General features: G+C 41.2%; 1 protein-coding gene across 6 annotated transcripts in view; it reads right to left on the bottom strand.

The window, feature by feature from the left end:
* The window catches only part of NFATC1 (nuclear factor of activated T cells 1), a 115,414-nt gene that overhangs the window by 13,329 nt on the left and 83,698 nt on the right, over nt 1–18,387 (bottom strand). For 3 of the 6 annotated variants that reach the window (XM_054059042.1, XM_054059043.1, XM_054059045.1), the window contains exon 9: nt 17,639–18,325. In XM_054059042.1, the coding sequence (XP_053915017.1) occupies nt 17,639–18,325 (687 nt within the window). Of the gene's footprint in view, nt 1–17,638; nt 18,326–18,387 lie in introns of those variants that run through there. The other 3 variants (XM_054059044.1, XM_054059046.1, XM_054059047.1) reach the window with 3 other exon arrangements.

Genomic DNA, 18,387 nt, shown 5'->3' with positions numbered 1-18,387 from the left:
CACTGGAGACAATGCAAGTTGGGCCAGGGTAGGGGAACTGCCAGCTGGATGTTATTGGGTGCTCTCCCAGCACAGAAAACCACTGCATTCAGACAGTTGCTGGACTCCAGTATTCCTTGTATGCTAAAACCACCTATAGCAAGCCCCTCAAATCAGAATAGCTGGTCCCAGTGTGACAGAGCTGTAAACATAGCAAAATATCTTTTCCTCTTTCCCCCCTTCCCACGTGCTGTGTTAAGCTGTAGAATGTCTCCTTAGGCTGGAACGACAGAACAATGTCAACAGAAAAAACACCACATACAGCTGCAGAAATTCAGTAAGAACCACAGTCGGGTTCCCAGGAAAGAAGAAACCTCACCCACTGTAGCTCAATACTTGACACAAGAACTGTGCTGAAGCTCAGTATTCTCTACTAGAGAAGAAATTTATTCTGCCCCAAGAACAAGGCACAGCAAACCTGTGGCCCGCACTATAAAACTAGGAAAAAAGGCACTTGGGAAACACAAGCCTATAACACGCACCTCTCAAGGACACTTAAGGACCTGAAATTTTATTCAAAACATTTGCATTACTCTTTCAAAACAAGCACTCATGACAGACTTCTTTTCTGCTTCTTTTTGAGTACTTGGACTCAAAATCCCAAGCTTCTCAACACCTGAGAAATGGCAGAGCGCTTCCACGGCCCAGGCTGTGATCTGGCAACACATCCAAACTACAGCAGGCATTTGGCCTGCACTTTTCAGAGGTGCTCCAGGCAACAAAATGAGTGGAAAAGATTTAAAAGTAATTCAAGACTAGTTTTAAAAAAATTATAAATGCTCCAATAAAGAAAATTGACTGCTTACGTGAGATTCACTCAGGTCAAGTCAGCCAATTCAGATGAGGAGGTGAACGCATGGAGCCGAACAAAGAAGCTTTGGAAAATCCCAACTAAACATTCATACAACTCAGGGATAGGTGGCTCTCCACTCTCCAGGGAGTTCAGCCAGAACAGGCAAACCCCAAGACCTAGCTGTGGGCTGCAGATGTGCAACCCTGCAGATCTGCCTCGATCTTAAGAAACGTTGTTGTGATGAAGGTATGAATGCAACCTAGGAAGCATTGTCAGCTCCCACTGAAGACCCTGGAAATGCAACGCTTACCAGGTTGATGCCTTAGGGACAGCAAAGGACATTTCACAGATGTGATGAAAGAAAAAAAGTGCAACAAAGGTTTTGGTGAAAGGCTGCACAAACTGATTGCGGTTTGCTGCATGCAACAGCCTCTCTTGTGCACCACACCTTTTGTAAAACACAGTAACATGAAACAAATTATTATCTCTGGTAGCTTCCATCTACACACATTTCTGAAATACTTTCACTCCAAACTGTTTTGAAAGGAAACATTAAAAAGAATGGAAACCTGGCAATTAATCGGGTGGAAACCTCTGTTTCCATTTCACAGAATAGGAAAAAAAAAAAAGAGAATTATAGAAACAATGCCCAGCATTAACTACTAAATAGGGAGATGAAAGATAAGCAAAGGCCAGCAACTGGAGGCACTTGTGTACTGCGTGCATTTACCTGCGTTCGGCCATAGTTCTGAAAGATGGGTCAGACCCATATTTGCCGTTCTCATTCAAAGCCACATAAACACCTAGTTAGGAACTGGGTTTTGACAGATGAAAACTCTGTTTTCTTAAAAACTCACAAAATAAATACCTTTAAATTTTTTTTCAAAGTACGGACGAAAGGCTCTTCTGGTCAAGACAGAGCAAATATTTACAGGTGCTGGGGAGACACCATTTCCTCCCATTAGGCTTCAACCCAGTGTCTGCCACATAATTTTATCCATTCAATGATTTTTTTTTTTCCAGACATCTGCCAAGAGGAAATAACTTTGCTGTATTGGGAGTCTGGGAATCCTAGAAAACAATCTTAAATCCATAAAATAATTGAAGTGCAATTTTACTGAGCAGTTCAGTTCGATTCTGATTTTTATTACAATGTCAACAAGAGTTTAATTTGTTTTAAAGTTTAGGTTCTTAAATCTGAGTGATATACGGTAGTTTACAGCTTGCTGGCAACAGCTACTGTGGAAAAAAAATGGAAAGTGCATATAAAGGCGGTTCTAAGTTTGACATTGTGAAAGCAGGGAGCAGTGCCAAGAGCAGCAAACAGCATGGCTTTCCCAATCCTGGCTGGCTTTAGGGACTGCTTGCTATTGACATCAGTCGCTATGGGATACATTTTCCTGCTCTAACAAATCTCATCTGGAGCCTGTAATTAAAAATGAAATGTCTCAAAGTGTAATTTCTTTCCCTAAAACATTCACAGATGTTAACTAGATTGCTAATGGTATGAGATGTCTGTGGGCGGACATCTTCCTCTTTATCTGCTGTGTCAAAGAGGAAGATTTCTTTATTAAAAACAGTTCTAAAGGTAGTACCATTTCTACGTGTGTCTTCGTGTATGGCAGTGGTGGTGTCTTTTTCTAAAAACTGCTTGTTGAACTGAAAGGTTTGGAGGTGTTTTTCTTTATTGTTTCCTCTTTTTTTCTTCTCTTTTAGAAGTCATTCCCAGAGTCAGCACGATTTAAAAGATGGTCAAAGTAGCTAAAAATGTCTTTGCTTAGCAGATTAAGAAGTATCCCACCTGACCTGTAAAATTATAATAATGATAATAATAATAGTGGTAGTAATAATGAGAATAATAGTAGTAGTGATGTAAGTGTTGCTCTAGTGACTTTCCACCAGTACTTCTGGCTGGCGCTCTTTGCTAAATGCTGCTAAAAGCATTTATGGGAGCCCGACGGATGACTGAGTAAGCTGATCTACTTTAGGTGCACATTGGGCACGAGAGGGGAGAGCATAAAAAAGGGATGGGCTTTTAGAAATGCATGTACCCGCAGAGGCAAGAAGGGGGCATTTCTCGGCTGGCAAAAGAGAGTGCTGGACGGCAGCGTGGAACTCCGCTCCCAGTCAAGCGCTCCCCAGTTCACATGGCTTCTCCTCGGTACCTTGCAGAAGGGATGGCTAAAACTCTTCTCGACACACGCAGCCCAGACACAGCTGTCAGCTGGGGCCTTTCCCCACGCCAACACCCCCTTCCTCCCTTGTCCTTTTTTTTTTTTTTTTTTTTTTTTTGCAACTCGCTTTGACTGGAGCCAGAGCCTGGGGTAAATCAGAGGAATTTCTAGATTTTTCCGAGCACAGTAAGCTCTCACTGTTTTCCGGTACCTACATCCTGCCATATCTAAAACAACAGCAGCTGCAGGGGCCTGATAGACAGGAGCTCCAGGAGACAAATTCTCACAAATGGGGTGGGAAAGACAAAAAAAAAGCCAACCCCAAATAGCAGTTATTAGGGAGCTGATAACACACAGAGCTACCATCAGATTCATTGTTGGCGTTGATAGCACCAAAGGCTGTGGATGTTGTTGTCAGAAGAAAACAAATCCTGTAAAATAGCCATGGGAATGATAAGTCTCCATGTTCACTGGGATAACAGAAGTAGTGTCGCAGCACTTGTCCTATTGTATGGAATATCGTGCCTTGATTAGCTAATGTCTCTGAGGGCCAGATAAGTGAGGATGAATGTTCTACCCTAGAAGCTTTCATGCTTTCTCTTTGTCATGGCTATCTATGGAGAACTGCAAGAGAAAGCTTTGCACAGATGAAGAAGGCCCTCCACTTCAGAGAAAAACATCACAGAAAACGGGAAACTGTTGGAATTATCCCATTTTCCAAGGAAAATGCATGGTGCAGTGCTGCCATTGTCTCATTACAGACCACACAAAAGACTAAGGCAACTCAAGAGGACTTTACATACTGGTATTACAACCACTCCAGGAGAGAAATTTCTCCTTCCTGCTGGCATAAAGGGGACAGAAAAAGGCACAGTGCATTCAACCAAAATACACCTACCTACTATTCAACGTGCAAGAATGTAGGACTCTTTGAGGTCCCTCTGCCTAGGCCTTGTAACCAACACAAACATTACTTTAAATATAAGCACAACCAAAGTGAGGGTTCTTAAAACCCTCTAAGTCAGTCACACTACATGTACAATACAGACAGTATTTCGGATTATTGTATGTGCTATTAACCTTTACGTATTAAAGTAATCTTTTATAGTTACTTTGGGAACTATAACTTGTGTCTGAATCAACTTTTGGGCCCTTAAATTTTCATCCAGTATTACAGATTTTCACACATTATTTTTTTTTTTAACATAGGACTTTCTTTAAGAGCACTAAGTAATAGGTTCTCATGATTCTAAGTTGGAGCCTGATCCAAAGAGCATAAAAGACAATGAAAGAATACATATTTGCTTTAATGGGCTTTGCATCAAGTTTTAATTAAACACAGGCAGATATGTAAAGGTAGCCTACAAACAGACAAGGCCTCATAGCATGGCAGGAAAGAATCAATCACTGCATTGTAAACACCCTATTTTGCCTATTATTCCCTAAAAATTATTTGAAGTGTTTTAACGTTTATATGCAAAAAAAGGCAAGTAGATCTGGTCTCTTGTTTTGCCTGAATTTTGAAGAATAGACAACTTCTTTGATGTCAGCAGACTTCTGATTTCTACCACTCAAAGAGGACAGCCACATTTCTTCAGTCTTTTACTTCAGTCTCTTGGCTTTAATGCATATGCGTGCGGGTACAGTTTGATCCTAAAGCCCTACCCACTTTCTAGGGAATAGTGGAAAACCATATACAGAGTTTTAGTAGCATGTGTTTTTTCTTTTCCTTATTCTAAAACATTTCTCTAGGCCTAAAAATCCTTCACTTGCTTGATTACACAGCTCAGTTGCCAACTTTTAATTCTTAAAGCAAGATGATGTTAAGCTACTTGGTTTGTCCCATCCCCTAAAGAGGCTTCTTAAAATACAAAACATCTTTGTTCCATGTTCAGGTAATAACAACCAGAATTATACAAATTGGCCATGTTTAGACAGACTGGACAATATTCTAGCCTAAACTCATAAAACCTGAACTGGTTACATAGTTTTATTGACAATATAAAGAAAGTGAATTTGTATTTCTGCAAAAATAGAGGAGTTAAAAATATGAGGTATTGCCTAATCCTGTTTTAAGCACTGTTATGGCTGTTCTGTATTACATGTTCTCATAGAGTAGTACATTTACAGTAAACTGGTTAAGGAATTTGTGAGTAGGATTAATGAACTTTCACACTAGACTAGATCAGATCACAGAAGAAGATCAATCTTTTTTGATTCTCAGATTTTGTTCAGGAAAGGCAGGCATAACGAAGGTCAGAGACAGACTAAAGAGCAGCACTGCAATTATTTACTGACATGAGACTGGAAAGAACATCACATAGCTACAAGGAGCACAACTTGGACTTTAGACACATAGGAAAGAATGGTTCATTTTATGTCACTAATCATAGCCAAGGATTAAGATATTTTGGAAAAGCCCTATTATTTCTCATTCTGCAAACCAGGATTTCATTACTGGTAAATCATGAAATTTATGAAGTCTATTCACACAAATTAATTTCCTTTCCTAATTTCCATTGGCATGTGAGATACGGATATATAATATAAATAGAAGTCTGTAAAGGAAAAGATCCTCAGAAACGTCTGCTTGTACATAAAAACGGTGTAATCTCAAGTAAGGATGGGGCTAGAAGAATCACCCCTGCAGCTAGTACATTTATTCTTAAATAAACGTGTTCACAGTCCAAACAGGTAGAATTCAGTGCAGCTGCACTATATCTAGATGGATCTATGCTGACTTAATCTAGTTGTCTCTACCAAGAATACCTAAAGGTAAGTTCTCCCACTCTAAGATTTTCATTTTGCACCAGCAATGTAAAATTTAGAAATCTTCTATGTTAAGAGAAATATTCTTACTTAGACATCTTAAAGAAGAATTCTTGCAACCATTTTAGTGTGCCAAAGTGTGAGGTTTTCCCACTGCAGTGGTGCTTCTCCTCAAGGAAAGTTTTTCATATGAAATTTAACTCTGTCTTCAGACAACTTACTGAACATTGACATTTGTCACAAGGGAGGCAGTGGCCCCAATTGCTCAAGGGACCATGAACAACAGAAAGCATGATATAGCCTCACTTGGTATCATAAACACCTGCCAGCTCCTCCCTGAAATAAGGTCTTAACTGACAGCAGAGAAATTACGTTGACTGTTGCAGAAATCTAGATTTCATCATCAGAGAAACCATAAATATAGCCACTGAAACATCAGGTATATGGCTGGATGATCTCTAGGTGGCTGACCAAACTTTTTTAGGGTCACAACTCACATGACCAGACAGGCAGTCCTGTCTCCTGCCACTTTCTGACTGAAAAAAACCAACCCAGTTTGCTTCAAAAAGCAGATTTCTTTTCTGACTATTTGCTTAACAACCAAAGAAATGGTCCATCCATTTGTAGATTCCTTGGAAGTAAATATGGCATCCCTACCAAAAATCTGCTCACTTTTCATACTCTCCGCTGAGTGCGTGAATCCGAAATATTCTTCATAAAAATAAAGTCTACCCCACTTGGGTAGACTTGGCTATTTACTCAAGGAGCACCTCCCACCCCCTTCTTTTTTCCCATATTTCTCAGGGTTTTTTGGGGCTCCCTACAGAAGTTCTCTCCACCCAGTGGCAGCACTGAAGCCCTTTCCTTGCTCCTTAGAAAACTTTGCAATAAGCATGGAAATAAATTCTAGGGTTATTTGTGGGTCCTGCCTCAGTGGAGCTGGGCCACCAAAACCTCCTACCTCCATGCCGTGCAACCATCTCACTGTAGATCAATACAGACAAACTGATGAGCTCCTCTGACTTAAGCTTACTGCTCAGACAAACTCTCTCCTCAGATATACTCTCTCCTCAGATATATATGTTTGATGAGCACATTGCTCATTTCATGCTCTCCCCTCATTCTTCTCTATATTTAAATTATTTTGGGGCAAAGTGAGGCATCCTTTAGACACACTTTTCCATGGCAGTCAAATCCTGGGCTCTTACTACTCATTTGTACCACTTCAGTTTTAGAGAAACTCCTCTCTCTCACACCCACACTCACCCTTTCCCCTCTTCTTCCAAAATTCATCTTTGTTCATTTTTTTTTTTTATGAGGATGTTATATTTAACTTTCCTCTCATTTCTCTTTTTCTCAAGCCTTGTTGCACTCTAATTACACCAGGTAGTTTCACAGACACAATCTACATCGGAAAATTTGAAGTGCTTGCTAACTGTGCTACAGCATCATGAGAAAGCTTCTATTTTTTTAGTATGTTCTCCAATTAGAATAAATGTATACACACACATGCACTTGCCTGCACTTGTCACAAAGGACCCAAATCCCCCAACTGTGACAAATCCTTATCGTGGCGCAGCCCCATGCAGAGCCTCTGCTTCAGCTGGGGGTCTTGGAGTCCTGTCACACAGATCTGACTCTGACAGCAAGCATGCACCAACACAGCTGATAGCTGTAGCTACATCTGCACCTGTAAACTAGCAACTAGAACAATGCAAGAAGATGGTTTCTCATTAGTAGATTCTTCTAGCAAACCTTTCTTTGACTTCAGCGCTAATGGTTCCACTTTAGGACCTTGGTTTACCACTGTCTGCAAAGGAGATGGTCACTTTTATCACTACTATTCTGGCTATAAGCCGAACAGGGCAGAAACCAGGAGTTCGTCTGGCAAAAATGGAGGTTTGCAGGTCCCTACCAAGAGGTAATCTGACACAGTATGTCCAGCTTTGAGTTTATGGTTTAAAACGACTGTAGTGGTGCTGTCTGGCCTGTAAAGATCCAGCCTGAGTTTCTGGAAATAGTGCAACAATTCCTGGGAAGTTCTCCAAAGTAGCCATTATCGCTGTGTTTGTCCACTTATGCAAAAAGCATAGTCTCCCTGCAGTTGATGGCACTTTTTGCCCTGGAATCAGTTTTGCTTCTTTTTCTTTTGCAATGAGGTCTTTTCTCACCCTCATATTCTTTATGTGGACAAAAAAAAGTGACAATCTCACAAACTCTTTCAAAGTTACCAGAAACTCAGAGACTGAAATAAAGCAGCCATCTCCATTGCTGGAGGCCCTTTCTTTTCAAAGAGAACTCGTGCAGTGTCTGGGTGAGGTACATCTAGCCAGAGCCTAGACTCATTATTTTTTTCTACAAAATCAGAATTTCATTGCATCAGTTCTAGCAACTTCAGGAAGCTCTAGCCTTTGACTGCTAGGGCCCAGGGGACAGCTCTGTATCATCTCATGCAATGGTTAACAATGAGTTGGGGAAATTTCTCTCAAGAAAGAAAACAAACAGGAGTGTGTGTGACTGAAAAAGGTCAGGAAAAGTTTCTCTGCTAACCTTTTTCTATATGAAAATTCACACACAGTCATCTTAGATTGAGAAGCATATTTGAACCTCCCAGTAGTACCGACTCAGAGACTGGGGAAGTTATTAATGGTTTATGCAGATACTCTGAGATGAAAGCCTTCAAGTGAATAGCTAAGTCCAAGAGCAGCCTGGAGCACAGTGGAACAGAGCTATCATGGGGGGGAAAAAAGTCAACTAAGAGCAAAGACATCACCTTTAGCAGTTGCTTTGGTCTTGCAAAAGAATAACTGGATAGCAAAAGCTCAGATGCCTGAGAAACATTCAGTAGCAGTGACAACTTCAGCTCAGAGGCTTGCAGCAGTGTGGAGCCAGATTTCAGAGCTGCAACAGACATTTCAGTACAGAAACTAACTATACAACAGAAGGTCCACAGGATGGGCTTTTCCACCTGACCTCATGTTTCTAAAAGGTTTTATTCAACAGGCACCTGCAACATTTTCAAAGAAGTCAGTCATGTGTAGAAAAAGACTTACTTCACTCCCGCCCACCATAACTTCAAAGAAGCAAAATAATTAGTATACTAAGTCTTATAGCTCATTAAATATATGTCTCTATGTATGCACACACGTGCACATACATACTTTATATGGATTTGCATATACAGGATAGAAATAAAAGTTAAAATAAATATTCTTCAGTTTTACATATTTGGAGGCATCTCCTGTGATCCAAAACAGCATTTTTTCTTCTTTTTTAATGAATTTGCAGAAGATTTTGCTTATGAGGTGACAATGAAACACATATTTTCCCTAAAGCACTAGAAAGAGAACGGACTGCTGCTCCTAGGGTAACAAAATTGATTCTTAAGATGTACGGCAATATCCATTCTGCAACCCCAAAGGTATCATAAGAGTTATGAAACAGAATAAATCTTCAGCTCTAGCTCACACAGAAATCTAACATTAAGAGCAATCCGGACAGCACAGACATGAAAAGTCAAATCTTGTCTTTTGCGCTCGCATATGGCTGCAGAAGGGCCAAAATTAAGTAGAAAAATCATGTTTCAGTTTTGCTAAGGCAAAGCAAGTGAGGAATGTTCCTGTGCATACAAGATGCTTGGATAACATGAGCAATAACTACGTAGGGACCAAAGAATTTAATCCACTAATTATGGACTTTGATAGCCTGTGGTATTGCTTTTCAAGACCGTTTGAGTGTTCATATTGCAATTCATGTACTCAGGGACAATACATTTTGGGAATTTCGACACACTTGCAGCACTATCTCACTTCACTTTCTGATACATTTTGATACTTGTTTTTGCAGTAGGCTTCAAAATGTGCAAACTGTAGAAGACCTAACAACAAAGCGAAGCCTTGTAAAGTAGGCAGATGTCTGATCCACCTCCCTGGTTTGCAGACAAATCCATTCAGGCTGGCCAACAAGGAACAGTGCCATGGTTTTCCTACTGTATTTCTTACTCACCAACTGCTTCTAGGTATTTTCAATGTCCAGACTTTGCAGGCTTCCCCAGAGAAGGAGGAGAGGCACATTTTGATTGTCTGCTTTTTTTCACAAGCTTCCTCCTAGCCTGGAGATAAGCCTAGTGTGGAAAACCTGGGTGCCCCCTTTGGCTGTAATCAGCATTAGTTCCTCAGAGAGGAGGAAGGACCAGGAGCCAGGTTATCAAGCAACCCACACTCAACAGTGATTGTCAAGCTGCTATCAGGCCCATGACCGAGCCCCCTGTTGTCCAGGAGATGCAGATGAACCAATTAACTATGCCATGCAGAACTCTGGTAGAAAAGACTCCCTCTCTGCCTATCAGCAACCAGATTTCACTGAATGTAGCTATTATGTGTTTTAACTACCAGCCATACGCCTGGTCCTGTTCCCAAGAAATCCAAAGGGAATGGTGTTATTGACTTAAATGGGAGCAGAGGCAGTCCCTTCGCTGCTCTGCGATCTAGCAACACTACAGCTTGCCAGCACTCAGCCAAGAGTGCCGTACGTGAAGTTAGAGAGTTTACTCATGAGAGTGCTTCCTCTGACACGTATGTGTTTGCTGGGCTTAGCCAGCACCTTGCTTCAGCCCAGCTCTGCTGAGGCACAGCAGGAGCCTGTGAGATCCTCTGCTCCTTGGGGGAGAGGGGTTTTCTATAACAACTTCCCCACAAGTGTTTTGTCAGGCGGGTTCAGGACACGAGAACACAGAGGCTGTACATAAGCCATGCAGCCACACCTGACCAGCTAACACTGCACAGCTCAGCAGAAACGTTTCAAACAAACAACATATTCCTAAAATGAATCGCATCAGAACAAAGCTTTCTCATGAAGCTTGTGCTTCTGCAAGCCACGTATTTTCCTTGGCACTCCTCCAGGCTTAAAAGCAGATGTAAATGTTACCAAGGCTCAGATACAGCAACTTCTTCTCCTCCAGTTGCCAAAGAAAACTTAAGAGAAAATAACCCACAAAACCTTTACCATTTGAAACAGCAATGCCAACAACCATTACTGTGGAAATAGGAGAATGAATCAGGCATGGGAGGGAGAAGCGACTTCTTCCCCAGCTGATGGCAGAGACACTAGCAGGGCTTCAGTGTGAAGCTAGCTCTTAGCTGAAAAGAGGGAGTGCAACACAGCTTCAGCTGAAAACTTAATGACTTAAAATGTTTAACATGAAGGTGTGTATGCAGATGATGCAAATGCTAGGTTTTCAACACTACAAGTATTCTTGAGTATCAAAACACTGCAAAGCACTGTCTGCTGATTTTTGCAGCTTTCCCATTGCTTGGCCAGCCTCTTTTCTCTTCCACCAGTGTCTGCCATCACTGAATGAAGGGGGAGGCACTCAGAACTTCTCTGAATGGACCAGACCCTTCCTTGAAAGCCTGAGACTCAAGGACCTCCCTGGAAATCTGATGTCAGATTTCACAGCATACTGCTGCTAAAAGGTAGCCAGGTCTGCTCTGTGGGCAACTGCACGCCTGGGACTGGAGAAAAACATAAGTGACACTTAGTCTGGTCAGTCGCTCTTCTGAAAGCTTTCTTCTGGTGTGCTTCCAGTGAGACCCAATTCAGCAAACCCGCTAGGAACAGCAAAACCTGATCTGGCAGGTGTGCAGTTTCATGCAACAGGATACTACTGAAACTCAGATGTGCAAGTCCACCAAAGGTCTGACATGAGCACATTATTCAGTCTTCCCTTACTCATCCCATACAACCCAAGCCCCAAATGTTAACGACTCAGCATGTTTTATCACAGTAGCATGTATGCTTTGAATCACCATTAGAGACTAGGAGGGTCTAGGCTTAGGCACCATGCCAGATTAAGTAAAACTTTCCATGAGGAAAGTTATTTGTTTTCTCCCAGAGCTGCAAAACTTGGCCAAGAGGGAGGGAGAGAAAAGCTTGCCCAAGCCAGACCAAAGTGTAGACAGTGTTACTGGACTTCGCAGACTACCTGCATGTTGTTCTAATGACATCTGGACTACTGGAAATCACTGAGTGCACTCAGGAATTTTCAAAGGCATAATTGTGGCAGCAGCAGACTAAACTTAATGCCTCCAGATACAACCGCTTTAATCATGAAGCTGAGATGTATGAAAAAGGATACATTTCAGCAAAAGAATAATTCTGTCTGCTACGGTTCCTGTTCAAATAAACTATATCACCAAACCACGTGCACTTGAAGAATATAGAGGAGTGAAAAGAAGAACATATGGTTTAGAGGCAAAAAAACTTTCGTATATACGGTATAGGAGATATATGGACTTGTCAGACATCTAACAGTTCAACACTGTAAGCAATTCATGGGAATGACATTAGCAATAGCTCATATTACATCCAGGAGTTACAGCTTTTACTGCAAAAGTTATTTTTAAAAGAGCCATGTTTAAAATGAAATGGTTGGCAGGATTGCAGCTTTCAGTAACACTTTACCTGTGGTTTTGCCACTTTTACATACTTACTGCAGGCTTAATGCTCCCAATTTACCTTTTCAGAGTAAAATAAAAGTAGCAATGAGAGCATTCATTGGTATGGTGCTATAAAACTCACAGCTGTGCAAAGACAATCACAAGAACAAAAGCCTCCTTGTTTTAGAAAAGATGATGATACGGCTCTGATACTTTCTGTTAGCCACATATCTAAATATCAGATACTTTCACTTACAGCCTATGTATTTTCATTGTACTACACAAAGATTTATAGATCCAATCAAGTCAAGATCAGGACAGAGGCCTTTATAAAAGTGTCTGTGTGGAGAGACGACGCTGAATTAATACACAGAACTTCAGACAAGAGATTTGTCTTTAAGCTATTGTAATTCCAGTTCTGGCATGTACACAGGACTCGGGGCATTCTGGAAAACATTTTTTTCAATGCCGGGTGGAACCTTGGCCCCACTGCCTGCAATGGGACCGTGCTGCTGATTCCAGTGTAGCTGGGAGTGCATCTCAAAAGCTGAGATTAGAACCCAGGCAAAGCTCAATGAAGCCAAGACCATCTTCAGTATTCAAGCACACCTTTATTAAAGAATCCTCCAGGATGCTGCTTTGCTTTCAACTAAAAACCACTTTCAAAAAGTTCTGTGCATTACTATAACAAATGCAATCACTGCGCGTACAATCCATCTTGAAATCTGCTGAGAAACTAAGTCATACATTTTTTTCCTGTTAGTCCCCATGTGCTTCCCCCCTGCTTTTTCAAAATAGCTTCATTTTCATCTGTAATGAAAACTTTCTTTGATGTTTCTAATGGCAGGAAATAATTTCACAACTGAATGTCATTCTGCTGCAGGTAAAAAATGTAATAGCTTGTGGGAGTGCCAGTTACAACCTGGAAAAATGTTTCTTGGCATTAGCATGCCTAATTGAACTCTCTCCATCCCAGTGAAATAAAATATTTGGAGCTCAGCTATGTGTTCCACCCAGGCTACACTAGGTACAGGAAAGGGAAATGGGGATAAAGAAGGTGATTTTAAGTCACCTCTAGCATCTCCTGTTGTGAGTCTGACCAGTTACCATCAGCCTGAACATCCTGAAAGCTGTGTGAAATTATACACCACTGCCTCTGGCTTGCAGTCTCTTCTACAACTAAGAAAAACACTTAAAATTTGGAAAAACTATCTGACCTGCCCTGGTCAGCAGAAAATAAGCAGGATATGTTCAAGAGCACTAGCACAGCTTTCGACCCAAGACCTAGTTAGAGGGCTAGAGAGGGGAGCATGTTCAAACGTGAGATATAAATTAGGTAAATTTTCAAATCCCCTTGAGAGAACAATGGGTTCAAGGGAACAGGAAGAATTTTCACCAGCTTGTAGCTCTCCAAAACTAGTCATCTCTTCAGTCAATCCTAACTCCACTTCACGTCTCAAACAGCACATTACACTCATCGATGTCCACATAAAACATTTTCTCTTAAAAGCAATTATCTGCATGGACTTGTGCTGAAGACATCCCTCAAGCTTGCCTGCCTAAGGATTTTCCATGAGCTCTACCACCCTTGCCCTGTGCACTGCTCCCAGGTTAGATCTGAAAGTGGAATGTCAGGTAACCTTCAGTGCGTAAGGCAGGGGTGGCAGAGGCACATGGAGCCAGCGCTAGCCCTTGCAGATTACTGCAAGAGCTTCTGGCAGGGAGAACAGGAGACATCACCTCTTCTGCTGCAAAGGACCATGGGGCCCCACAGAGGAGTAAAACCAGGCAAAAATGTCACATTTCAACCACTTTTAATCAAATCTTGCTGTGAATGCAGCAAAGGGAGTCAGGCATAATCTTTCTCAGGAGGCTGAACTCAGAATTACTTGAAATGAGCGCTGGTATACAAGCCAGATACCTTTCAATATCAAGAGCATAGCCATAATATATCATGTATCACTTTATGGTGTGAGTTTCAAATATGTTCTACATGTTGAATCGTATATTCACGTACTGAAAATGGACAGCACATTTAATGAGGAGACAGGTGGCTACTGTAGTTTTTGCTCTAAAACAAGATTGCCAAGACCAAAACTTATTTGCCAAAATGGAAGTATCTTTGGGTGCTCCCTTTGTTATCACTTCAGCTGCCCACCATTACTGAAGGAGAAAAATGTCATATACAGGATATGTATTTATGCAAACTTACTGACTGTTTTTTTCCATCTATACTCTGCAGTATAGATGCTCTATATTTGGAGATATTCCAGACCAAAAGGAATGAATATCGCTTTGATCCCACAAGCTGAAACCAAAAAAATTTCTGTTTATACGTGGTCCAAGATTGCTATGTGTATATTAGATACATAAATCAAACTTCTCTGAAGTGGTAAACAAGCAACTAAAATTTTAGCAAATATAATCTGCCATAGCCAGTTAGATATTTTATTTGTCTGGTAGTCCCATAAGCATAAGTATGTTAGATGTCTATACCTTACACTTCATAACTACTTTCAGGTAAAACTTGAGGTATTAAATAGCTACAAGACACCGTGAAGATACACTTTTTAAATGGAGTGGTGCTTTGAGAATTTAATTTTTTATCTCATTAAAATATTTCATTACTTTATGCAGGAGAGAAAGAGTTGGTATACTTAGAGTAGCAGGCAAGGAAAACAGGCATGTACACGTCACCTCTCTCTAGCTTTCATATTGTTCACAGATGCAAAGATTGAAAAAATACTGTAAATAAGTTTAAATCATGCTGTAGGAAGGGGTATGAACTGAAACAGTGAGACGACAAGTTATAAAGAGGTAGAGGAGCAATCTTCAGAAAAAAAAGAGTAACTGTCCTTACTCACAAGTGTGAGTTGATATGGTTTTCAGAATATGGTCACAAAGCACAGATAACCCACCCACTCCTCCAACCAGGAACACACTAAGATAGATATGATACTAACAAGAAACAATGGCAATGACTTAAAAACTCCCATTAAAAAAAAGAAAAATGAGCACAAGAAAAAGGAATTGCTCTTATTTGGTATGACGCACTCTGCAAAACCCATTCTCACTTATTCCAGACTTAAGACCTGGAGAGCTGAAAGAAATGGTACCAGGCACAAAGGCATTGCATGCATGGAATGCTTTGCCTTTTCAGCACAGAGCTCACTGTACAGCACCTACAGAAACACCAGGAGCAATTACTAATGGTTTCCAGGCAGTCATCATGGTGGCCAGACTGCCCTGTGAGATCCTGCAAGGTGAGCACAAGAACGGGATTTTTTACTAAGACAGGATGAGGCGATTAGATAGTTGCTGGGGAGGATAAAAATGACATCAGATGTCTCTCCAAGTCTCATTTACTCTGGCCTATGGATGGGCTGCTGCCAACCAGAGCTGTCGCGCTGCACTCCCTGACCCACAGCACCAGGCTTGTGGGCTGGACCCAGGGGATGTGGTTCCGTGAGCTGACCTAGTGGAAACCTATGTGTGTTTTGCTGTATTTGGCAGGTTAATTTTTGATTAACCTGCTATGCTGTTCCATAATCAATTGATATGACTCAAAGGAAGTAGCAAGAACATGTTCAAGATCCTGATTTCTACAAGGGCTTCATTTTGTTAACACAAAACACAGAATGGATGACCTTTTCTTCAGGCAGTGAGACAAGGCATAGGTGAGAAAGGGCAGTTCACATGGGTTACACTCCATCAGGGTGACCCCTGAGGCAAACCTTAATTTCAGTTTAGACATAGAAAAGGGGCTTCCTCTGGTTATAATCCCTGATTACGACCCTTAGCAGGAACTGGTGGTGTTTAATGTTTTGGAACTACATAAGTTAATTTTTTCTGTCAGATTATCCGTCAGAGGACTGGTGTGCATGTGTGTCCAGAAGAGAGGATAGAAGACAGATGGGGTGAAGACTGAACCATTTATGCTTTGTCAGAGAGGATGAGCATTGCTGAAAAACAATCATCTCGCTTTCAGACCGCATGGTAGCAAAGTTCCTCTGTTCCTCCAGGAGAAACCTGAAGTAGACATGACTGAGGAGCTTCATCCTTCTTTCCTGAGCCACAGTCCCATCTCTCCAGCAAAGACTAGCCAAAAGCAGCTTTCATGCTGCTGTCAGAGAAGTGGCTGACGGATTTTGGAGATGTAACACAGAAAGACTGCCCATTTCTTGTGCTTTTCTAGAAGGACGCTATAGACTAGGTTTAGATTTTATCTGTATTCTCTTCCTTCCATAGATAACTTCTGGTTTCTCTCAAAACCAAAATCTGGGCATGGCTTTTTGTTTTGATTTGTGTACACTTCTTTTGTTTGCTGAAATCTTGCTCCTTTTAGCATAGTTACCTGGTAAAAATGCACGCTATACAAAGAAAACCTTGTCACAAAAGATGTGCTGTGCAAAACCCTTAGTGAACTGAACTCCTAATTAGGAAATATTCCTTAGACCTGTCTACCATGTAACCAATAACAACTTCTGTTAAGAAAAATAATTTTCCTAGAGTTGTAAAGCATAAAAACCTACTCAATCTCGAAAACATTAATTAGTAATCCTAATTCAGTGAGTACCACACTGTTTAAAATAGAATGACTAAACGTTCTTTTCTTAAAAAAACAGTGTAATGAATTGTCTTTAAATTTTCCCTGAAAAACAATCACATTCAGATGTTCCTTGGCACCAAATAGTTTCAATGCAGCCATTTCAAAAGCATTTATTCTTCAAATATCATGGTATGTTATATAAAGTTATGTGGCTATTGGAAGGGAACTCACTGCAGGAAGGTGAGGGTCCAGAACACTACTGGGAAACTTAGCAGCAAGTGCTAAATGACAGTACAGTGAGGTCAAATAATCAAGTTCCAGATTATTGCTTTTATTGCATTTGACTAATAAATCTTTGGATGACTTACAAAAGGTAAATGAAAAACTACTCTTCACATCAGATGACACCAGACTGAAAAGTTACGCTGAAAGACGTGCCTCCATTTCAATCTGAACCTTCTCAACTACGACAGAGCAGTTTATAATTTAGTTCCAGTGAACCTATTTGCACATCTGATGTTTCACTGCATTATGGATGGGACAATGTTAAATATGTTTACCCTGCAGTTCTGCAGGTCACTGGCATGGGCTCAAGCCCAGGCCATACGGTTAAGATTATTGCAATATAGCTATCGGTCATGCATCTAGCTCCACAGTAACTAACAGCATTTAACGCTTAGATACTAAGGTTTCATTATAGCAAATGAAATTAAACAACCCTTTCCCATATAGAGACAATCCAAGCAAAAGTCTGCACCACTCCACCAAGCTGTTAATTCAACTTTTTTCCAACAAGATTCAAAAGGAGGAGGGGGTTAAGGGAACTCACTGATATAGCAACATGGTTGAACGCAAACCTATGCTGTGGAAGACTTACCATCATCCAGGTACATCTGGTCCAATTCCTCAGGTTCTCGCTTGATCGTTACAGGAATAGGGGCCAAATTATGATTACTTTCCTCATGCAACTCTGGCAATGACAGTGGTTGGGTTGTTGGAGACTCATTTCTGTGAACCTTCGGCAGTTGCTGCTGCTGTTGACCCATTATGGATGAATGAGTTGGACTGCAGGACTGCAAATAGGTTGGCTCTTGGGTAACAGATGGAACTGGAGAAGAGGGACTGTTGGGACAGAGTGTTTGTTGATAACCAAGGGAACAGCTACTGCTCAGATGTTGACTCACCTGCGGCTGCAGCATGATGTGAGATGATTGCTCGGGGGAGCTTGGGTGCACAACTATAGACCTTGGCACTTCCTGTATGATGGGAACACCTCCAGTGGGCTGCTGAAGTCCGAGGTGGCTGTGGCCTGGGTTGGGGATGCACTTGTAAGGAGAGGATGAAAGGTCATGCAGCTTGGGGCTTGCATTGGGAGACGGTGACATCACAGCGTTTCTCTGCTGACAGGAGGCAAAGCCAGTCATGAGGCAGGAACCAGGATCAGGAGGCATCATGATCTGTTGGCTGTAGTATGGTTTAGAAAGATGGCTTAAGCCTTGGTTCATTGGTCCACAGGTTTGAGCAGGCTCATAGTCATCTGTGGGTTCTGTTTTTATAATTGGAACTGTTAAAAGAAAAAAGTTTTAAATAAACATGAGTTGCGTATTGGTATGATCAAGTTGGCTT

This window comes from Cuculus canorus, chromosome 2, assembly GCF_017976375.1.
Source record: "Cuculus canorus isolate bCucCan1 chromosome 2, bCucCan1.pri, whole genome shotgun sequence".
Lineage (NCBI taxonomy): Eukaryota > Metazoa > Chordata > Aves > Cuculiformes > Cuculidae > Cuculus > Cuculus canorus.
Note: the sequence above shows the minus strand (reverse complement) of the source record. Positions and strands in the feature narration are given on the sequence as shown.